Source organism: Buteo buteo, chromosome 6 (assembly GCF_964188355.1).
Source record: "Buteo buteo chromosome 6, bButBut1.hap1.1, whole genome shotgun sequence".
Lineage (NCBI taxonomy): Eukaryota > Metazoa > Chordata > Aves > Accipitriformes > Accipitridae > Buteo > Buteo buteo.
The window spans coordinates 1,659,954-1,683,672 of NC_134176.1; the positions used below are offsets into that span (position 1 = coordinate 1,659,954).

General features: G+C 42.4%; 2 protein-coding genes across 8 annotated transcripts in view; one reads left to right on the top strand and one right to left on the bottom strand.

Moving 5' to 3' along the window:
• The window catches only part of FANCM (FA complementation group M), a 79,082-nt gene extending 67,953 nt beyond the window's left edge, over positions 1-11,129 (top strand). For all 3 annotated transcript variants that reach the window (XM_075029410.1, XM_075029412.1, XM_075029411.1), the window contains 8 exons: positions 4-72; positions 589-726; positions 3,434-3,590; positions 4,638-4,744; positions 6,792-7,358; positions 8,120-8,504; positions 10,094-10,385; positions 10,872-11,129. In XM_075029410.1, the coding sequence (XP_074885511.1) occupies positions 4-72; positions 589-726; positions 3,434-3,590; positions 4,638-4,744; positions 6,792-7,358; positions 8,120-8,504; positions 10,094-10,385; positions 10,872-11,019 (1,863 nt within the window). In that variant the 3' untranslated portion in view covers positions 11,020-11,129. The remainder of the gene's footprint in view (positions 1-3; positions 73-588; positions 727-3,433; positions 3,591-4,637; positions 4,745-6,791; positions 7,359-8,119; positions 8,505-10,093; positions 10,386-10,871) is intronic.
• A 919-nt stretch (positions 11,130-12,048) lies between these two features.
• Positions 12,049-23,719, bottom strand: part of MIS18BP1 (MIS18 binding protein 1) — a 29,917-nt gene continuing 18,246 nt past the window's right edge. For 2 of the 5 annotated variants that reach the window (XM_075029423.1, XM_075029426.1), the window contains exons 10-16: positions 20,509-21,379; positions 19,413-19,585; positions 17,056-17,198; positions 14,749-14,906; positions 13,995-14,079; positions 13,315-13,372; positions 12,049-12,494 (exon numbers count right to left, since the gene is read on the bottom strand). In XM_075029423.1, the coding sequence (XP_074885524.1) occupies positions 12,403-12,494; positions 13,315-13,372; positions 13,995-14,079; positions 14,749-14,906; positions 17,056-17,198; positions 19,413-19,585; positions 20,509-21,379 (1,580 nt within the window). In that variant the 3' untranslated portion in view covers positions 12,049-12,402. Of the gene's footprint in view, positions 12,495-13,314; positions 13,373-13,994; positions 14,080-14,748; positions 14,907-14,939; positions 15,791-17,055; positions 17,199-17,937; positions 17,970-19,412; positions 19,586-20,508; positions 21,380-23,719 lie in introns of those variants that run through there. The other 3 variants (XR_012650607.1, XM_075029424.1, XM_075029425.1) reach the window with 3 other exon arrangements.

A 23,719-nucleotide genomic window follows, 5' to 3' on the forward strand; every position in this document is an offset into this window, starting at 1 on the left:
TAGGTTATGAATGATAGTGATTTTGAATCACCAATTCGTGCCATCAGAAAACGTCGACACCCACTTAACATGGTTAGTAAGTGCTTTGGTGAGACAGAATAAAAATAATATAAACTCATTTACGGAGTGTATGTATTGAAACATTTACTCTTTCTCCAGTCAATAAGTAAGTGTTCTTATTAAAAGTATTTCATGCTGTCTGACCTAAGGCATATTAGAATGTAATTGCTTTCCTTCCTTGAATTCTTTCCTGAGGTCTCCCAAGATGACTACTGTTATAGGCAGGAGAGCTGAGCCTCTCCTTTTGTGCAAGGCAGTAAATAACTTTTCTTCCACAAAGCTTTGAATCAAAAAAGAAAAAATTCATGTCACGCTTAACCTGATTTTTCTTCTAAAGAACATGTTTTTTCTGTTCCTTTTGTATTTAATAAGATGATTAGCATTATTGCATTATTTTGCCATAGCAAATCAATTGCAAAAAATCAGGCATTGCTTAAAAAAAACCCACATATTGAAGGATGACTGTGTAATTAAAATATTGCTTGCTTTAGTCTTACTTATTGAAGTGTTTGTGAAATGTTCCTCTAGTCAGACGTGTCCAGTGATGACAGCATGGATTTTCACAAGAACTCAAGTAGGACCACACATAGCAGCTCTGCAGCCTGTAACAAAAAACAGCTAAGAAGTATGAAACGGCAAAAGGTCAAGAGCGATTTTACATACAAGGTACTTGACGTTACATGTCTTTCTTAATATGTTGAAGGTCATATTTGGAGCAGTGTGCACTGAAGTTGCAGTGTAGGTAACTGCTGTGCTTTGTCATAGGTGTGTGTATGTATGCGAGTGCACATTTGCAACATTGCAAAATCTGGTTCAGAAGAACGTGTCTTTGAACATGAGCAGCACATTACCAAACAAAACCAAAAAGAGACAGGAAGAGACTTAGTGAGATCCTACTTTCTGTTCAAACTGTAAGAATGAACTGAAAGTATTTGCTAATTTGTGTATATTTAAATTAAAAAAAACCAAAACATGAAAATGCCAGAAATGTTGAGCACTGCTTTCACATACTTAAGATGAAAATTTACTGTGTCATCGAGTCATTCATTCTTGTGTGTATTTTATGGCCTAAAATAATTGAGCTTCTGTCTATTTTATGGCCTTTGTAGGATCTCATGATACAACTGTACTACAGTAGGCATGCAGTTGGGCAGTTTGTTTCTAAGGTGTTGTTTAGGAGGGTTGAGGCTCATAGCTACATCATACAAGTTTATTGCAAACATTTGAGATGAAATCTTGAAACGCTGGATGGCGATCTTAACCCTCACATCCATTGCCTGAGTTTCAGAGGAATCTGCGGGGCCCTGTGTAATAATGTTCTGAAGCAAAATAACAATTTACATTACAAATAGAAGATACTCAAAGATTAGTCAGACTGGGGAAGCTCAGGTTCTTGTCCAGAACTTATGCTATTAGAATACTTGATCATATGAATTTACCACCTACTCTAATGGTTTCAACTTTGAACATCTTAAGACAGCAATGGTCCCTCGACCCCAAAGCTTAAATCTTAACTTAGTATTTTACACTTTAATCTGTCACTGCATCAGGAATGGAGGCAGGAGAGGATGCAGGGCCAGAATCATATATTCATAGTAAGTTGAAAAGCTCTTAGATATGCATGGATGTAGTTCCACTAGGCAGAAATCACTGTTACCAGGGCTCTGGGGCACACTGTTGGATATTTTTAATGTGTTAAAGATAATCTTCATTATGGAGACTTCCCTATAGGATCAGGATTTTCCATTCTGGAATATGAAGAATGGGGTAGATGAAAAATAAATTTTTCAATTTTATTTAAACATTTATGTTTTTTAATGTGAGACCAAAAGGTTCATGGAAAGAGAATGTGTATACTTATGGAATTCTACTCTGCCTTCACACATCATCTTACCTAAACATCCATAGTGATGAACGTGTCAGAATTCCGGATCCACAGAAGATCCAAGACATCAAAATCATTCTGATCAGTCCACCACCAGTTACAGTGTTCTGTCAGAAGTACAGGTAATGGAGTTGTAAGTGCAGCAGAGATCTGCAGTTAGATTAATGGAGATTGTGGGAGTCCAAGGTGATCAGAATAGTCAGTGGCACTGAATTCAGTTTAAGAACCTGGTAACTTTATTGTTTCCCACATGTGACCAGACTCTTGACTGTTAGTTTCTGGTGTCACAGTGCTTTTCATACTGCAGGGTTTGTCCTCTCCATAGTCCTTCACAAATAAGAAGGATTAAGACTAATTGGCAATAGCATTGAGAGTTCTTTCCTGTAAACAGGTGACCTCCAGTGTGTTTCAGAATAATCAAAACTGTTCTAGAAAAGGAACTATTAATAATGCCTGTCATTCAGGCTTACTAAATGGTGTAAGCAAATAATTAAAAGACTTGGGGAAATTTGAAAATCAGACATGTCACTTATTGTAGCACAAGATGCCCTAGTCTTCCATGTACTAAAGTAAAATTTACAGCTTTGTGCTTTTTATTCAAAGTATTTTGAAAGCAAACAAATCATTCTTTTTAAATCATTGGGATACATAATGTTTTTGGGGAGTTCTTTTCATGTTTTACTTTAGTACTTTATAGCTGAAATTATAAGAGAAAAAGCTAACTTAATCTAAATTATCTCTGACAAAACATCTTCCTGAATTCATTTATTTTGTTTCCATGTACATTCTTGTGAATGTTTTGTTGTCCATTTTTGATGGAACTTAGTACCACGGTTTGTATCATGTCTCCTGGACTGCAGTTCATATTTGAAGTGCCTCATCTTCCCTGAAAGAAGAGCATTTTCTCAATAATAAGTTGCATTGTCTGATGAATTAATGGAACAGTTAATCCTAAGTCCTGAACAGAAAAGGGAAAACCAGTGTGAAGTCTGTATCTGAAGTTTCTAGTTCAAAGTTGAGTTCAGAGTAGTCCAGCACTTCTAAATCAAAACAGATTTTTGAAAGCAAATAAAATGAGTAAAACTAGATTTATAAGTTACAAAGTAACCTAATATTTTTGGGTAGCTTAGCTACAATCTGTTAGTAAACTCTGCCTGTGCTATTAACTAGTCTAGGTGCAAATAGTGCTACATGCTCAGGTTACCTTTGGCCAGTGCTTTAAAATGGATTCCAGCTTCACCCTTCTGTGCTGGTGGGACAGACATTTGTGCGTTGTCCTGTATTTCACTGAACTTTGTGTTCTTTACATCACCTTTCCCTGTGACGGATTCTCTTTTCAAAGCCAGAAGCCTAATAATATCTGTGATCAATTTAGCAGCCAATGTTCTGAAGTCATGAACTGATTTAATCAGAGGTCTCATATGTAACATTAGTTAATTGGGAGCCAGCTCCTAACTGAAATTTTGTCTGGATTTTTTTCTTTTTTAGAATGCAGCAAGACAGTTTCTAGATGAAGAAGCGGAGCTGTCCCAGCAAGATGCAGACTGTGTTTCATCTGATGAGAGTGATGACACAGAGAACGAGCTGAACTCTTCACTTGCTCAATTCCTGAATGATGATGCAGCGGTCACACAAGTGTTAAATGGTGAATGAGGAGAGTTGTTTATGGTTTTAAGATAAGGGGTATTGGTTAGTAGGTGGTGTATGATAGGCATGGCCATTCAGTCAGCTAAGTCAGCTAGTATGTCAGAGTGTGAGAGCTAATAAGCAGTAACGTCCTCAGCTGTGGTACATCAGGTGCTTTCCGTTACCTGTTTATACCTTTTTTTTTTTTTTTTTTTTTTTATTCACATGGTTTTCTGATGTAGTAAGTTCCTCACTGGAGTCTCTACTGCACCATAGCTTTGGGCAGGCTGGAGTCAGTTCTTTGAGGATTGTGAGGGCAGGAGATCGCCTCCGCTAAGTGTCAACCACCCCCTCATACATCATTAGACTGAACAGAAACACAATTTTTCATTTCACTTAGAAATTTCTAAATCTTTCAGGTCTTCTGTTACACAGAAACCTAAAATATGATATGAAATAACAATAGATAAAGTGACAGTGTTGACACTGACAGAGCTGAGTAGGTAATGCTGTTTTTTGGCTGAGGTGGTTTACTTACTCGTGTGCTTATGAACTTTGTCTTTCCCTGGGATATTTGCCTCATGGAATCATCTTTTTACCGTTTAAGATTCCTAGATGTTGCTGAGGATTTTCCTCCTCCACTGGAATTGTGAGTTGTTCCCTGCAAGATCCTGTGTGGGCTTCAGTACACCCATCCCTTTCTCATACAGTCTCTGAAATCAGTTGTGTCTGTTTTGGGAAAAACTTGCAACATGGAAAACTGAGTGATTTGGGTTTCCTGTGACTAATATTGCTCTTCTCCCTGTGATGGGCATCCAGAGCTCTGCCTGCTGGGAAAACTTTCTACTTGGCAGCTTTCATGACAGCAAGCTGGGTAGACCTAGTCCTTTGCTTTGGGATTTCCAGAGATGTCTGGAGAATTGCAAATTTTTGTTTTGTGAAATACTTGTTTTTGGGAGACTATAAAGGAATTACTTAATATGGAAAACATGATGTAACAGTAATGAATTAAAAATTGTATCCTTAATAATACTGTATTCTCTTTTATCTTCTTGTTTTAATTCAGACTGTGAGATGACAGGAGTTTACTTGAAATCTGTGCGTAGTCCAGCTCTTGGCAATAGATATAAAATGGTTCATCGTGAATTCAACAACATGGAGATTTTCTCACAGGTATGAAATGAAATGATTGCTATCCTTTTGAAATTCCAATTGTGTGTGACTGTATTTAGGTTCTGATCCTACTTTGAAGTGTAGTTTGCAGCCTATTGTTGATAAATTAATAAGTTCTAACAAAAGACTTTTGACTGCATTTTGCTCTTTAAGTGAAAGTGTGCAGACACATATGCTTTCATAGAAGCATGCACACTCTGTTCTTCAGCCAGAGAGAGGCTGTCAACCAGTCTGAAGCAAAAGCATCCCAATCCCTAGTTGTCTTTTCACCAAAGAGCAGAGCTCTTACGGTGACCGTTGTTGATCGATGTAGGACTGCATGGTGCTTCCAGGGTCGGAAGCTTATATTCCTCCTCTCCGCTGTCTTCCACTGTCACAGAGGATACTGACTAACATCTTCCGAGGAAGAGTCCTCTCACCCAGCGTGTGATGTTTCCAGTCTCTTAACCGACTTCCCAGTTTGGTGAAACAAGCAACCCCTAAAGAGAGGTGTAACAGTTGGGGCATATGCCTGTTACCCACCTGTATGTCAGATTGCCCTGCACTTTTCTTGCCAGACAAGCAGGAGTGCCAGTAGATCAAATTTTCTCTAGCAGTTGCAAGGTTAGCTCCTGAAACGTAAGTTTGGAAACATTTATGAGAAAATAAGGTAGCATATTTAACAGTGCTCGTTGCTGCTCCTCAGCACTCTCTGGCAGGGTTCCTCTCGCTGCCCAGTGTCCCCAGTGTTACTGGAGACTGACCCTTTACATGGTCCCCGGGTGCTAGTTGTGCCCCTGCTGCATGGGGTAACTACTGAGCATGAATGACTTTCCAAAGCAGATCCTTAGCCAAGCTCTTGCCCCACTACATACAGTATCATTATGCACTAGTTCTGTGTACTCATGAAAGTGCCAGTGAAACGTTGCTGGATTATCATAACGGAGCTTCTTTAGAAATGTTAACTTCTTATCCCGGCTGCTCCTGGCTTGGTTCGGTTTCTGTCATGCCTGGTTGTGTTCCCCTTCCATGTGAATGCTGTCACAGTGCTCAGCTGAGATGTTTCCTACATGATCTGTCTTCTGGGTTCTGTTTTACTCTGAACTCTCCATACATCACGATATAAATCACTTGTACAGTATTTTTTAGTTACTTAATTTTCCCTTGTTATTTCATAGTGACCAAAGAAATCACAGAATTGGAAGAACAGATGCTCAGGATGGTTCCTTATCTCCCCCCATTTTTTTCCTGTATCCTGTATTCCTGATTTTTATATCACCTTCAGCAAAATAACATAGACATCTATATTTGATAAAAAGGATAAACCACTTTTATCTTTTGTTTGTTTTTTTTTTCTTTTGTTAACACACAAAAATACAGGTTGTGCCCACTGATTATTTGCAAGCAGATAAGAAGAATGTGTGGGACTCGATTTCCAAGCAGCCTCAGCTTATTATGTCAGTTTTGTTGTTGTTTCAGCTGAGGCAGAGTGTTGCTGAAAATGCAAAGCTTTTACACAATGCAAAGGTATCATAAAGTGCTTCTGCCAGCCAGCATTGTGCATGTGCTGCGGAGTTTGTTGTGCACGTGGTACAAGGTGTGGAATCTGCATTTCTTCATGCAAAACCGCAGCTTGTCCCCAGTGTGCAAGTGTGGCGGTTCAGAGTGCCTCCCCCTGTGCAGAGATGCACAAAGGAGATATTACTGTCTGTAATTCCAACCTGTTTGATAGTAGTATTAGCGAGCGAGTCTCGTTTCTATTGTGATAGTACAATTAATATTCCCATTAAAAGCTTTCTGATGATGACTCATGGGCCTGACCAAAATCTGAGTGTACGCTCGTTCCAGGCACAGCTACGAGTGTGTCGGGCCCTCCAGGGAAGTAGCGTGGGAACTGCAGAGCATATTCAGTAGGGGAGGTTCGAGAGGTGTGAGAAGCCCCTAGGCCCCGCAGTACTTGTGCGTAGGATGGATTGGATAAGCAAAGAGCACCTATGGAGAGGAGGAGCAAAATCATTACAGTGTTTCAAAACTTAACTGGGTTTGGTTATTCTCCTCCCTCCGCCAGATTCCTGAGCAAGACCAGGGTTACGCAGAAGACAGTTTCTGTGTTGGAGAGGAGGAAGAGGAAACTTGCAAAAAAAGTGAATCTAGTGAGGAGGAAGTGTGCGTTAATTTTGATCTCCTAAATAATGAGAGTTTTACTAGTGGAAGAAAACAATACCTCACTCGCCGCAGAAAAAAATTAAACCAGGCCAGGATGGAAGAGAACTACTCTGTCCCAATGCAAAAGAAGAAACCATCCCGAATTATTGTTCTCAGTGATTCCAGCGGGGAAGAAACAAGTGTCAGCAGTGAGAAGCCCATGAAAACAGACTGTTTCAGGGCAGAACAGGAAAATGCTAAGTTACCCACTTCATTGCCTTCAGTCTCTTCTGCGCAGCACAAAAAAACTGCTGGGGAGATCATTGCTCATCCGTCTGCAGAGGCTAAGAGTGAGATGCTTCTCGGCTTGAAAGCTGCGGTATCTGAAATGCTGGATTTTCACCCAGACCATCAAGTCAGGAGCACATGCTTCCCACCAGCTGTCGCTAGTTCTGATCTGGGGAAAGAGGATCTCCAGGCTGCCACTGAGGTTGGTGTCAATTCAAAACAAGGACCTTCCTCTTGCCTCATTTTGCTAAAGAATCCCACCCCGTGGGGACCTGTCCTATTGCACTGTTGGTTTGAGGGCTGTCAGTAATACAGCAGCAAGAGTGATTGTGCGTCTGGGGATAAAGGAGCAGGTCTGTTCTGCTTGTACTGCTGTACGCTGTCTCCCTTTTCTTTGGTATAGGAAGCTTTTGTACTCTCAGGATAACTTGGAGAGTATCATAGCAGTCAATAAATAAAAACTGGAGATTTAGATACTATCCTGAGTCTGACAGCCATGGAGGACTATGGATGGCAGAGAATGTCCACTAATTCTTTGGTTTTTGTAGTTATAAAATACTCGTTCACTGTCCTAAATTGAGACCCTTCATCATTTGAGATTGGATTCCTGATCTCTTACACTTTTCTGCCTGACGTATCATTTACAGTATTCAGTTTTTGTTGAACTCATTACTGAAGGCTGCATGCTTTTGTCATTCAAGCTGCTAAATAATTAGATCAACTAATTTGGGAGGTTGTTTATAGGGGATTAAAGTGTTAATCTGAAAATGTTAATGTTTTGCAATATTGAAAAATACCTTTTTTTTTTTTAAGATTTTATTAATTGGATTTAAAAAAAAAAGTTGACTGTATCTGTTAAGCATCAGTATTTGAAAACCATATCTTTTTTTATTGGCATGTTGTTCTTTGGCCTTAAGCTTCTGTGATCTCTTAGAAATACTGTCTGATTTTCAACATTTACAGGTGGAAAGTTCTTTGAAGAACACCTGTAAGAGCACTTCAGTTCCAACTCGTTCTGCTTCCACAAAACCCTCTTCAGCTACAGCTCTCTTTTCATGTGACCCTCTGGAGAAAAAGCCTTCCCTCTGTATTCTGGTAGACAGTCGTGAGATCTCCTCTGGAGCAGAGGTGATTTCTTCCTTGAAGGCAGCTCACGGAGTAAAGGTGCAGGTTTGCTCGCTGAGCAGCAGCGATTACATTGTGAGCAACCGTATGGCCGTGGAAAGGAAATTTCTGTCAGAATTACTGAACTCTGTGAACAGGAATAAAGTCACCCAGCGGATCCAGCGCCTGCAGAGCATGTTTGAGAGAATATGTGTGATCGTGGAAAAGGACAGGATTAAAACAGGTAGGTGTTCCCAGGCAGGGGCAGCATGGGGACGCACTGGTCTCTGCTCAAGGCTTGTACTGGCCATACTGGCTTTGTGTATAATATGGGAGAGAAAGTAGATTGAAAACCTGTGCCTTGAGTCTCTGTGGGAGTGTTACATTAATAAGGTCACCAGCTGAACATTAAAATTTGTTTTGCTTTTGAGGGCCACTTAATATAGGCAGAGATACACAACTGGATCCCGAGGGATACATTGTATAATAATTACTGAGGCAGTGAAAAAGCAAGTTAACTCAAACATTATTAACTGACCATATTAATATATGCCGAAAACCCCCAACTTCAAGACAGATTTCAACAAAGAAAGTGAGAATAGTAGAAGAAAGGAACAAGCACAATCTACGCTCAGCACTAAAATAATAGTGAACTCAAGAAAAATATTTTTTCTAGCAGTAACCTAACAAGTGGTATCTGTCAAACTGTATAGGAAAACTCTCATGGTTTAGAACCAGTGAGAATGGTAGCCGGCCTGAGCACACCATCCCACATGCTCAGTCTACCTCCTAATTGTAGAGAGCAACACATAATGGCTGCTGCTTGAACAAGCAAAAGGTAAGTAAGTCAGCTGAATGAAATCAGTTTTTAGAAAAAGGCAAAAAGAGCACTCCTACGAAGAGTTACTCTGGGAAGGCTGTTTGAGCTATTGCCTTGTGTCACAAAGCACAGAATAGGAGTCTCAGATGCCTCCTGACTCGATTAAGCATTTGTGGAAAATTCAAGACTATTGCTTTAATTTAAATAGTTTGGACAAGCCATTTGTTTTAATCCTAAGATCCAAATTATGCAATCAAACAATTTTAGTAATGCTGTCTATTCTCAGTGCCCTCTAGAAAATAATTGAGAGGTCTTTCTTGCACCTGCTTCACTGAAGATGGAACTAGAGCTCACGGCTCCAACTAAATTACAGATGTTCCGGGATATAAAACTCCACTATCAAAATCAAATTGTTGTGGATGTAGCTTTGGTTTTGTGACATAAATCTAATTTATTGATAGTTCAGATATGAAAACAATGATAGGTCACTGAAGATGTAGCTTCTCAGAGCAAGCTGTAGATAAGTGGATTGTGTTTGAGCTGCCTTTTTACCCTGCTGCTGAAGGTGTCATTCATCTTCATCGTTTTTGTCCATTTTTTCTCATTATGCTGTTTCCAGAGTGTTGTTGGTTTCCTGTTTAACAGTGTTCAAGTGCATTCTTACTTTCGTAGCTTTACCCAAACCTCTTCTGATTCGGTCTGTCCTGTTGTTTATCACTTATCATGTGTTCCTCTCCCCTAATGACATTTAATTTGGAATTTCAGTGTTAATTTCTTTATAAATTATAATTATATTGTAATTATAAAATTCCTTTGAGATAAAACTTTATCTCAAATAACCAAGTAAACCTTGTTCCTATGACCCCTCCCTGGCTAATTTCCCTGAGATGTTTTCCCTTGTCAGCAGGGGATCTTTGAGGTGTTTTGCTTTGCAGGTGATTCATATTAGATTTTTCACAGTAATTTAGCACTTACTTAAATCTCACCGAGTTTTCTGTATTTTCACTCTGCAGGAGAAACGTCACGATTTTTCCAGAGGACGCAGTACTACGATGGTGTGCTCTCAGCCTTGGTCCAGGCAGGGGTCAAAATTCTTTTTAGCTCATGCCAAGAGGAAACTGCCGGTTTGCTGAAAGACCTGGCTTTGGTGGAGCAAAGAAAAAACGCTGCCATTCGCGTGCCGACAGAGGTGGAGGGTCACAAACAGGAAATGCTCAACTTCTACTTGAGTTTTCCTAATCTCAGCTACCTGGCTGCTCTCAATATGTGCCATTACTTTGACTCCGTGAAGAAGATGGCCAACAGGTAACAGCAAAGATGTACGGCAAGTGCTTTGAGGCCTGGCTTGCTCCTCTGTCTCATCCGGGGTCTCCCGCAGGGGTAGTTGCTCGGGCAGATCCCTTCTGTGCCTTTCAGTTACTGCCAGCGCTCCCCAGGAGACTTCCTCTGTCTGCATCGGTCCCGCTCTTTCTTTATGCATGTCTCTTCAAGCCGAGCAGGGCAATGACATGGGCTCTGCTTCCGCCGTCCCTCCTGCTGCCCTGTTTTTCCTTTCCCTTCCATGGCATCCTCTGTTTTTTCTGCAGCTTTCTTAGGCTTGCTTAATCTGGTGTGCTCACAGCCCTCAGAAACCCAGAGAGGTGACCGCCAGCAGCTCGTGGCGTTCCCATTGCTCTCCTCACACCGGCCACTTCTTGCCCGCTGGCCAGTTTCCCCTTTTGTCCTGGTGTCATCCGCTGGACTCCAGAGAGCTGCAGGTGAGGTGCCCTCCTGCTGTGGTCTCTCTTACAGCTCCCCCTCCGACATCGCCACCGGCGCCCAGGTCAGCCTGCAGAAGGCGGAGGAGATCTACCGCCACCTCCACTACGGCTTTGACGTGCAGATGCTGCCCGAGAACCTCTGCGCTAAGGGGAGAAGCAATGCAGCTGCCAAGAGCTGAGGGGAGTGAAACTTTGGTTTCTGAACCCCAGGCTGTTTTTGTTTTACTGCACTTTACTGAGTTTTGATTCACTGTAAAATATGTAAATAAATCCTTGCAGAAACATCAGGGCTTTTGGCATGCTCCATCCACTGCTGTCGGGAGCCTAACGGAGGCCTGAGTCTCTGCTGGGCACCAGGGTCAGACACAGCCCCTCCACTGCCTCCGCCTGGGCCGCTGGCTGTCAGCACGGGGTGAACATGTACAGGCGGGCATATGGCTCTGTGGGCAGGGCAGGACCCTTCCACAATTCCTTTAAAAATGAGAATAATGTTTTGGCAAAGTAAAGCTTTCTGGCTTAGGCAGAAAGGTGGTGACAGAGGCGAAGGAGCCTCCTGCAGGACTGGTACCCAGGTTTCCTAGGAAAAAAGTGAATTCCACACGTGCCTTACCCTTCAGCGTTCTGGGCAGGAAGAGTTTGCTAGGCTTGAAGCAGAGGGCAGCGAGGACGTCCCCTCTTTCTCGCGTGGCCTCGCAGCTCGTCCCCTCTCCTGTCCCCAGCCCGTGCCCACTGGGTCACCACCATTCCCTCCTGCTCCCGCCGCAGGTGATGCTTCCCCTGCCGTGGGACAGGCTGCAGCTCGTTGCTGCCACACCGTGGCTGCCTGGCAAAGGAGCAGGTTTTTATTCCTTCCCTCCCCATCTGGAGCGTGTTCGTGAGGAGACCCCTACAGAAATAAGCGAGGGACATGAACAGAGATAAATAACCTTGCTGACACACGAGGTCCGGGGGACTAATAGAGACCAGCGACAGGCTGGCATCAGCCGTTCATCCCTATTTAAAAACAAATGAGGGGATGAAAACTTGCAGGCCCAGCTGACAAGATAAACAAGGCTGATGGGTAGCTGGTGAATACTGCTTCTCCCCCTCAAAGAGCATGATTCATACAAATAAGCTTGTCCTTTTTTATTACATTAAAGAAATGTAAAAATTCAGATTCTTAGTAGGAGGAGTTAAAAAGCAATTCCAATGAGTTGGAGTCTGTACAACTATAAGTTTATTGCACAGCTATGTTGCAAGAAGATATTTTATCTTAAAACAAATCAGAACTTGCCAGTAATTCATATCCATGTACATTTCCCCCTCCCCCAGGAGAACCAGGGCAAAAGAAAGGAGGAGCCTGGGCAAGAAAGCGCTACTTTGTACACACAGAAAAAATGACAGACATTGCTGGAGAGGTAGCAAGGTGAGAATGGTGTTAAAACGCATAAAAACACTCCAGGGCAAGGCTTCCAGACTGAACTCCTAACATCATAGGAACACCATCTCAGAGAGGTGGCCAAAGCCCTTGGCTTTGTACAAGAGGCACATAAGTACTGAACTAATAAAACCCACAAAGTTCATTAAACACAAAAATAGAAATCCTGTTCTTCATCTGATGAATCTGCTGCCTCAGCCCCAAAGAGCTTCTCTACAACAGGGGTCTGTTTCACTTCTGCAATAAGAAAAACAGAAATTATTAGTGTGTGTGCCTGAGCTTAGAAAGCAGTTACAGAAGGTCCAAAAATCAAGGATGCTTATGAGAAAGAGTGTGGAAATGTCGTGGTTTAATCCCAGCCAGCAACCAAGCACCACACGCAGCCGCTCACTCACTCCCCCCCATCCAGTGGGATGGGGGAGAAAATCGGGAAAAAGTAGTAAAACCCACAGGTTGAGATAAGAACGGTTTAATAGAACAGAAAAGAAGAAACTAATAATGATAACGGTAACACTAATAAAATGACAACAGTAGTAATAAAACGATTGAAATGTACAAATGATGCGCAGGGCAATTGCTCACCACCCGCCAACTGACACCCAGCTAGTCCCTGAGCGGCGATTAACTGACACCCAGCTAGTCCCTGAGCGGCGATTCCCGCCCCCACTTCCCAGTTCCTAAACTAGATGGGACATCCCATGGTATGGAATACCCCGTTGGCCAGTTTGGGTCAGCTGCCCTGGCTGTGTCCTGTGCCAACTTCTTTTGCCCCTCCAGCTTTCTCGCTGGCTGGGCATGAGAAGCTGAAAAATCCTTGACTTTAGTCTAAACACTACTTAGCAACAACTGAAAACATCAGTGTTATCAACATTCTTCTCATACTGAACTCAAAACACAGCACTGTACCAGCTACTAGGAAGACAGTTAACTCTATCCCAGCTGAAACCAGGACAGGAAAAAATTATTAAAAGCAAAGATTGTGGACACCCAACAAAAGAGTGGCTATGCAAAAGTAAGTGAAGGAACCTGAAATGAAGGACAAACAAGGAGTACTTACTGTTCTCAAAACTGAACCGGGTTCTGCGTGAAGCTGGTGTACCAAGCACACCTTCGGCCTGATGGAAAGGACAAAAAGGCTCTGCTCACACAGCTGCTACAGCAACATCAGAACAGCGCAGGGGAACTGGCACAGAGTCAGTCTTACCCTGGAATTAAGTTGCCCTATCACTATGCTACATTTTCACTAAATAATCTAAACTGTTCAGCAAATGCTTTCACTAAACTAGAGGCAGAATTCATTTTTCTGCTTCTGGGATCTCAGCTTTTCATGGAAAAGCCAGAAGAATTACAAAACCCAGGATAGCGAAGGAATAAATACATCAATTCAGGGACTATCTGATACAAGGTGAGAATTAGTTTCCTTTCCCACTGTACAGAAGAATATAACAGGAACTTAATGTACCTGAAGATCACAGAATTCAAAAGCAGTTACAAATCCTGAAAAAAAGCAATGTATTTAACCCTGACAATAAATAGCTCTTTTCTAACGAAAAGAACATTTCTCTGAGAGAAATAGATACAAAACCCAGAAGTTTGGGCAGAAGTAGGAGAGGGTTCCTGTTTTCCGTCTTGAATATACACACTAGTCTGTGATCCCAGGATTCTTTTGCCTGCTGCTTAGCCAAACTTTGCATCCCTAAGGTAGAACTAGGTAACATTCAGGGAAACCAGCATTACCGACTTCTTCTTGACCTTGTCCCAGGTGCCTCTGCTGCCCTGTGTGTTCTTCTGCATTCTGAATACGTGCCTGTCGTAATCATTCCTGCAGATGTAATCAAGCACCTTAGTGTCACTGATGTGCTGCCTGCAGAATCTGCTGGATACACTTAAAGGCATTATACATACAGCTCTAATTCAGAAGGAAAATTAGCATGGCCATTCAAAACAGTTGTTGTCAATTAAATATAACAGCAGCTCTGGGAGTATAACAAGACAGAAGAGTTTCATGAGATTACATGCTAGAACTCTTAATGCAAGTATCAGACAAAGCTTCATCATCTGCCCAGATGAAGTTCATTTCCTGTCCATCAGAGAAAATGCCACTTACACTGCAAGTTTCGAGGCAATTCCAGTTTGTTTCAGTAAAGCCTGAAGCAACTGGGTTAAGAGGTTAAGACTCAAAATGAGCAGAGAAAGCTCTGCTGAGGCTGAAGCCCAAATCACTGCCTTCTCCAAGAGTAAAGGGACACACAATTGGCGTTGTTTTCATTGCCCATGCTTGTCTGAGTAGCTCAAATGGCATGCACTGTCAAAGGAAAGAGCTTTCTTTAAACAAATCCCTCAAGGGCTGCGGGATTTCCTATGCAGTGGAAGTGAAGTGGTGTCCCAGTTCCAAGAGTGACCTTTCTGAGAAGACAAAAAAAAAAACCCCAATCTTGAGGAAAATGAGAAAGGAGAAGGTTAGCAGAGAGACAGTAGTACGAGTTCCTACCTGTTGATGGGTACCAGCATACCAGGGCTGATATGCTCACACTGAGGGGTTTTCACCGTAGGGAAGACAGCTGAGGAAGGTGTGATCGGGTTGTCCGTAAGTGCAAAGCCGTCATCATCATCATCATCATCATCTTGGCTTCCCCAGAACGTTGGCAACTACAAAGCCACATCAGAGCAATCAATGACCTGCCCTTTTTAGCAAAAGTCTGCTGAAAAGGCTTCTCAGGGGTCTGTCTCAGAGTGGCGATAGGACACAGCCTCTTCACGACTCTGTGAACCTTGCTGGTGTCCCTCTTCCCCAAACGGAGGAGTCCCAGACTCTCTCGTCTCTCCTCAATAGGCAGTCGCTCCATTCCCTTGCTCACTTCAGTGGCGTTTTTGACTCCACTATGTCCCTCTTGAGATGCAGAAGCCAGCAATGTGCACAGTACACAGAATCCAGGTATGGAAGGACTCGACATAGCAGCCAAATGATGCCTCCGTCTTGCTCTTAATACTCCTCTCGTTGATGCCCAACATTTTGCTGGCCTTTTTTGGCTGCTAATACACATTCAAAAAATAATTTCTGATTCAAATTACAAGCTCAAAGCTGACCATTACTACTCAGGAGGAGGATTTCAGGATTACTCAGTGAGCTTCTGGTCCTTCCATTTTGAAGGGAGAGAACTGGAAACGTTCAGAGAGGAGCAACACAGATGTTCAAAAGCACAGCAGGTCCTGGGGGGCGGGGAGAGCTATAACTGGCATCAGGGGTGAACGGGGACCAGGACAGTTATTTGCTGTCTCCTCCCCATGAGGAGAGGAGGACAAAGTCAGCAGATGCCAGTTCAGAACAAATAAAAGATTATGCTTCTTCACACAGCAAATAATTCAGCTCTGGAACTTAGCACAAGAAATTGCAGATGTGAAGAGTCTGCATGGGTTCAAGGAGGGGCTGGACTCATTCATGGAAGGGGAATCCACTTCCAACTCCTAAATACACAGAATTTCTCTCTGGAGGTATACCTCTCACCGTATGCAACAGAAGGAAGTTAGTTTGTCTTGTACAGCACGAGTTGGCAAAATGAATTTGGGAAAAAAAAAAAGAAAAGAAAAAAAAGAGAACCCTTTTGAATCACTGGCTGAAATTGCATTCTACCAAAAAAGGAGTCTCCTGGAAAATCCCTCTGCAAAAATAGGGTCTCTTGGACATGGATGCTTTGACTTTCATAGCCAATCTGCTCATACTAGTCATGGGGATTTCTCTGTGGCATACTGCAGTTTATAGAAAGCAAATTCTGACTTTCCCATAAACTGTGACATTACTTCTGGGAGTGTGCCAGAATACAAAACCCCCTGTTGCTACAAAGAAAACCCACAGAAGAACAAATCTATCAAGAGACACGGGGTGCGGTTTGGAGTCCCTGCTGGAACTGAGGCGCTAGTTTTAATAGGCAGAGCTCGCTTGGTCAGACAACAGCAAAAAGATGTGTTATGAAATACACTTCAAAAATTCTCTACAAGGGAAAATAATAAATCATTCCCGTAATAAAGGAGTAGTTTCCTCTTTACAAATGAAAACAGAGTCTTAACTAACATCTATAGTGCATAATCGTGCTGCACCACAGCTAAGTGGAGGTTTGTCAGAGACGCGGTAACACTCTCCAGCTCTGGTGCTGCGTCTGCCGGGGGTGTTTGGGGGCTGCAGGTGGAGCAGGAGGGGAGGGCACTCCTCCTGCTTTGGTTGCTGAAGGCGAGCCCAGCAAGGAAACGGGGCAGCCTTTCAGTCCAAATAGGCGACAAAGAGAAGAGAGTAAGAAAACAGCAGGCAAGGGCCAGGGCAAGAGGGTAACAGAACTCCCAGCGAGAAACCCACCCGCAGACAGCATCGAGAGGCAAGTGGTTTTAAACGCGAGATGTGCTGAGAGGAGAGAAAGAAAATCCTGTTAAGTATCAGCACGACCTTAGAAAGTACCCAGTTCCACAGCACAGGGACCCAGTGGTCAGCCCCAGGACAGCGACATCACTGCACAACTGATGCTTCACACCCTCACATGTTCCTCCCACGCGGAGGCAGAAGGGACACCCCTACCCCAGGCTGGTTTTACATGTCCGTTCAGCGGTAACGCTTGTCTGCAGAAGCCACGTTCCGCACGTTCTCACTGCTGGCAATCCAAGTATTGCAATGACGAATCAAGGAAATAAGCTTCTTCCCCCAATTCCACAAGATTTTATTGATGGAACTGAACCAGCAAGACTTGCAACACACCCTTGAAATACCAACCAGAAAAGCATACGCATATATACACTGTTTTCCCAGATTTACCTTTACTCTTCTATTCTGAAAGGGCGTCGCCGTGAAAATATCATCATGGTTGTCCTTTGGCAAATGGTCCAGGAAATCTCTCATCTGCTGCTTCCTTTTGAAGGTTCCCACTTTGGCAGTTATCTTAACCGGCTCCTGCTTATCTACATGAATCAAAACATTAATTGTTCTAAGACATCAGTTACATAGCATGATTTTAAAACTTGCTAACTACAGTCAAACCTAGTGATACAGAGTCCAGTCTCTCTGTGGAAATGTCTTGCAGCTTCTTTGTGATCCTTTGAGTTCTTACACAATTTATGCCTTCAAAAAGAATTTCTCAACTACATCTTAATTGGAAGCTCACTCTAGAGCCTTACATAGCCATTGCAAGTATCATACATCAGCTATTTTATTACTATTTTAACAGAATTATCCATGCACCTGCATTTCAGAGGCAAAAGACGCCAAGATTTATCACCCATGTCAAGAGGCATAAAGTGCTCAAACAAAGGCTCTGCTGTGCAGAGACCACTCTAGCATCCTCAATACGAGGTCTATGGAATGGCTGAGAATTTAGCATATACAGTTGCATCCTTCGCAAACCTTGATCCAATTACCACACCTAAACGATGAGCCATTAAACCTGCTTGAAGGAAAGAAAGGACTTTCTCACTTCCACCCGTATGTGTGTTCCTATCCCCTGCTTTCCATTACAAGTTACTTTATGGGCAAATGTAGAAGAACATCTTCCTAGTATACTCATCTTCAGACAAAAACTAAAATAGCTGCTTACGCAGACAGTCAAGTAAAGAAGAAAATTAATGCACAGTCCACAGATTTTCAGAAGAACAAGTGTTTTTGTATCTGTGCTAAGATTCATTGTTAACAGGATGCACTCACCTTCCGAGAGAAAGCCAATGAACAGCTCCTACCTGCCAAGAAAGACCCTTGCTTAGTATTATGCAGGACTGCATTTAGTCCTTTGCCTTGCTACAGTCATTTTAGAGTGTCTCAGTAGTCAAAAGGCCCAAGTGAGTCTGAGGTCCCAAACATTGCTTTCCTCAAAGCAAAAAACCTTAAAAGCACTATGGCAGACTGACCCCTTACGAACACTCGCTAACCAAAACAATTGTGTCTTCCATTAAGCTGCAGTCTGATCACATCTAATGCCAGGGTGAAACGGGAAAAAATTCTCTACAGTATATCAGCAGTGGAGAAATGAGCAGCAACATTAGAAAAAGCCTTTGTAATCACAAAAGTGCAGGGAATTTGGTACCATGGGAATAGTCAAAATAAGATGGTTTCTCTCTGTGCTCCAAAATGCTTGAGAACATACCACCCCTGTCAAATTAATTACAAAACTGATGCCCAGCAGACTCACACAAATTCTATAACTGCAACAACACATTTCAAAGAAACATTCAAGTAAAAATAAAGTGCATTGTCCTGCACTTGAACCCTCAGTCTGCTGCTTTTCCAAGTCTGCACAACACCGCAGTTGTTCAAGGGCAGGGAAACCTGCTGAGATCGTCTGGTCCGTTCTACGTTACCGAGGCTACAGAACTGGAGCCAAGCATTCCCGCGTGAAGTCCAATAACTGTGAGTAATCCCGATCGCCTCATTTGGATGGAAAAAATTATTTTAATGCTTTCAGTAAATGGAGACTGATGCACAGCTTTAACCACTGCCAAACGTCACCAGAGCTGTCTTTGCCCACAGTTGTGTAACACTCAAAGCTTCAGCTTCCAATGACCGAGTGATGGCATCTCTGTCAGCTAGAGGAGTTGTTATCAAATGGCTTTCCTTACCTAAGCACTTACTATGTCATTGTAACCTTCTCTGTGCTAAATAACTGGATTGAGTACCTTGTGCCTTTCACTTCAGGGTGCACTTGCTTGCCGTAAACGTGAATTACTGACTTCAGAACTGGACAGAAAACAGCAACAGGCACGTCAGTGCCAGACACCAGGGAACGTAACTTCACTGTTCTTACTCCACGTTGCCCTTAGTGCACCCAAGCACCCCGTATCCTTTTTGGATAGATAGCTCTACAAGTAGCTCATTGTCTACTAGGGCCTCCAAGTGCCTCTTCAGATATAAACAGCTTTTTTCCATTAGGTAGCGAGGCCAGTTTAAGTCTTCCCATCATCCTAAAAACTTTAAAACTCTAAAAATACCCTTTCTCTTATTGTTAGTTCAGACATTTAAGACATCCTCTCCAAGCTCTCCAACAAACCTTTATACTATGGAAGTTAACCTTCTTCACTACTGGACCCTGAGATGTGCATTTATGTCTGTATCTCTCATTTCATAATAAATACTGAATTTAAAATTATTTAAAGACAACAAAATACCCAGAAACAATATGTCAGTACCATTCTGTTCTGATTTTCCTGAAGTGGTGGTCGTCTTGGCATGCGTTTTGGAACCTTTCGCCTGTTGTTGTTCTACATACTTCTCATAGCACTCTTCAGCAGAGCGAGACCCCACTGCCATGGCCACCTCCACCCAGAAGCCATTCCTGTGCTTTGGAAACGAAGCAGTGGCCCTGCCAAGAGAACAAAGCCACAACCTTCGTCACGCCGAAGAACCTGTGCAACACGGCCAAGTAAAATACCCAGAGACCAGCTGCCTGTCCTAGAAAGGCGCTGTGCGATGGATGTAGAGAATCTTGTTTCTGGTTTCTTGTCCAGGTGCTTTAAAAACATGCAAAAATGTATGTGAACAATTTAAACTAAGAACTCAGTTACAAGATAAATGTCTTCCCTATTTGCAGCAGGTGTACCCCGCCCCAGAGGCATGAGCTCATGCCTTTTCAGGTTTCTAATCTAAAAGAAACAAAACCAAACATGGTCATTTTATTACTTAATGTATGTATTGAATACTGCCCAGTAGTTTAAGTAATTGGACGATGCATTAATTAAACATTCTTGCAGTTAATCTCCCTTTACAAAACTTAAGTACATAAGCACGTCATATTTAAATTTTATTATATTAGGGAAGAGAATGTGCTACCTCTGACTTACTGTTTAAATCATAAATATGAATACTTTTACCATATTATTTACGTACTCGTGTTTTTCAATTTTACTTATAGGAATGTTTATCACTTTTAACAAGATTAAGTCTGTGGTTCTGAAAAACGGGTAGAGGAGTAGATTCACAAAATTTTGCCTAATACGTGTGTTCCTCTCAGTTTACACTGATGACAGTGGTAGGGGCTGCTATAGGCTCATGCATCTACAGTTATTTTAGAAAATACTCAGTTGTCTCCTGTATTTCACTATTTTTTTATTTGTTAACAAAACCTATTCTTTAAGAGCAAATTAAAATGTAAAGGAAACCTTTAAAATAAGGTGAAAGAGACTGAATCTGAAAAAGCCAAATCCAGACCACCCAAACCCTCCAGTATATTATGCCTCCCAATGCCCCCGGGAAACTTTGCCCTGTGAAGACAGGGCAACCACTTGCCTGTTGAGCTTCTGTAATTCCTTTTCAGACCAACCATCAGTTTCCCTTTGAAAAAGGTCTAGAGATTTCTGCACCTTTTTTCTCTCAGGTTCTCTGGATTTTGCTGCTGAAGACATGGCAGTATTAGAAACTTCACAATTTGTTTTTTTATCAGATACTTTTGAATTCTTTTCTTTTACATGATATTCCTCTTCACTGGTTTTGGTCTCAGTGTCAGATTCAAGCAAATATCTTGGAGGGTTCACTCTGCTTCTTGTCCTCATTGCCTTGTCAGGCAGATGAGAAGTACTGGACTTGCTAGAAGGTGTTTCTCCTTCAAGTAAAGCAGACCTGTCAGTGGATTCAGGCACACTTTGCTTCAACGGCACATTATGGGAGCTAGTAGAGCGTTTTACTGTCCTTTGTTCACACGACATCTTGTTTGCATCATCCTGTGAACTTTTGCAGTTAGAGGAAGATTTAGAGGTTTGAGTCTCTTGTTTTAGTAAAGGTTTGGTTTTCCTTTTGACAGACAGTGGGATATCTTCACTGGATCCCTCTTCCTGATCTTTGCTTGATGATTCTTCTCTTAAATGCTTGTCTTGTTGTTTGGCTGACCTTAAAGAGTACTTGTAAGCCTGCTGACAGACAGTCAGTTTTCCATATTCCGCATCTCTCTTTTCTTTTGTCCGTCCTGAGATTCTGCTATTATAGTTATGTTTGTTTAGCACTTCAGTATTTAAGGAAGTCGTCTTGACAGAAAGCTGTGTTTTCATTTCTGTACTCCTGATTGCATGATCACTTTCATCATCTTCTGAAACAAAGTACCTGGCCTTGCTTCCAGCAGACTTGGTTTCTCTTTTGGAACTTACTCCTTTTTCATTGTTTTTCCCTGAAAGAGATGATGTCAGTATAATATCATGCATTGTAACGTAAATCATTACTGTGTTCTCAGACAAGCAAAGACTAGCCTGCTGCGGGATGTGATGCATCCCACGCTTGTTAAGATCTGTGAACTCCTTTCTGTTATTTAGACTGTAGTCCGTAGGAAGAGACAAGCAGCACGCATCCAGCGTGCAGCTCCCCATGTTCTGCAGAAGCCTCTCCCCACACTAACAGAACACTGGAGTTCTTCAGGACAAGGAGGATATTCTGTTGAACGGTCACGTTGGGATACAAAAATAAACACTCCTTCCCTCCGAAACACAGCAAAATGTCACTTTAGAGAGAAATAGGTGATGCTAGGAAACATTTCATCATGCTCTGTACTGCCTGCCCCTTCCCCATTTAAGAGACATGTAGCACAGGTAATCTGCAACCCAAAGATTTACCTGACAGATAACTATAAACTCATTTCTGCTGTTAAGGGATGTCCATAACTTTACCAAACACAACTGAGTAAAACCAGCACCTAGTGAAGCTTCCCGAGATCGCAACACCTCTTTTCCCATATGTGTATCTTGGAAGGATTAAATAAAGGCCTCCTGTTTTAGGGTGATTTCAAGGATTCAAGGTGGTGTTCGAGGTGAACACATGCACACTGACTATAAGGGAAAAAGCAAGCATTTATTAACTACAGATGTGCGTTATGCTAAGGGTATTTTGTAAAGCAAATTAACATACCGACCCAAGGACGGTGAGGAAGATGGACCATCCGTACATTCTTGTGCTGTCTTGCGCCATGAGCTCAGCCCAGCAATCGGTAGGTGCCAGCTTTACGTGGGTGTCCCCACGGAGGCAACGGAGGCCTCACCGTACACCAGCCCAATGCTCTTCGGAAAAATCCCGGTATTTATACATTTGCAGAGGAACGGGTTTCGGCACACGTGGCCAGCGGGTGCCAAAACACGCCTCGGTTGTAACATAGGGAGCCTATGACGCATGCGCTCGCTGGCCAGGCGCGCTGCACGAGCCATAGCCACCCTGTCTGTTGGTTCATGGGCTTTGTACGTGCGGCATCTTGTCATCGTCCAGCAGTCACGCACCGATCATGCACACAGCTGTGCTGTGCAACAGCCTGCTGCCCGTCCTCCCCCGGTATTGCTCAGCTCTCTTATCTCCGTGGTCAGCATTCCAAGCAACGGGCAACAAACCATCCATTTTCTGTGCTGACTGCGTTTTCCTCAGCTATCTACCTCTCCCCCAGTGTTCATCCACGGATCAAAATCCCATTTTTAACCCATCTGTATACACCTTCTGCTCTCACATGTACACTACTATGTATTTGGGATTAAATTCTTCAGGAACAGAAGGCTACACAATACAGATGTGATAGCATGTCCCAGCAGGCAGGCCATTCCTCCTCTTAGCAGTCAGGAAGCAGAGCAAATCCATTTACACACGGCTCTTACAAAGAACACATAGTATGAAACCAGTTGTAAGAACTGAATTCATTCTGAGCAAGTGTCCCTCTGCTCAGAGGGAGTACAGTCAGCAGCAGGGAGGATTCCTCGTGCACAGGAGATGTCCTGTTCCTGCCCAGTTCACTCCCATGACAAACTGCCTCCAGGCGACTAAAAGAATGAGGATTATTATCAAGGCTACAAAAGGGAATGTGAAAGTATTGAGCAGATAGAGAATAAAACTGTAAACAGAAAATGTTGCTAAAATGCTATGACTGAGATTGAGCAAACGCTAATGTCCCAAAAGCTTTACTTCTGCGGCAAATAGCTTTTCTGCAGGAAACATTACAGTTGCTTTAGAAGAGAAACTTCTGTTTGTATTTTATATTGTTTTCAGGGTTCTATTATTTCCCAAACTTTATTAAAAATAAAGGTTTTAAAACTCTGTTAATACACTTTATTTGCCTACATAGGCATTTCATTTATTTTCATTCATCCAACTTAAAAAGGAAAGCCAGACCACCAGTTCCCTGGACTGGTGACCTCCACTTCTCTCCAGGCTCTCTCAAGTCACATGTAATACCTACGTTGAGAGATCCAAAGCACAGGAACAGAAACTTCAAAAAAAAAAATCATAATCCTTTCGTTTCAATTTCCAGAAAGAAATCTGCATGTTCCCATTATGTAAATACAGAAGTGATTCACAAATGTAGTTTATATTTATAGCTGTCAAACTAGGCATTGATGCTACTCTGATAATTCTTCATAGAAGAACCAATCAGCCATTAGAAGATTTAAATAATTTCTTTGCATTAACAGGACATCAGCATACTGCTCCAGCACCCAACTCACAATCCCACTGATTCTAGTCAATAACTTTAAAAAAAGAA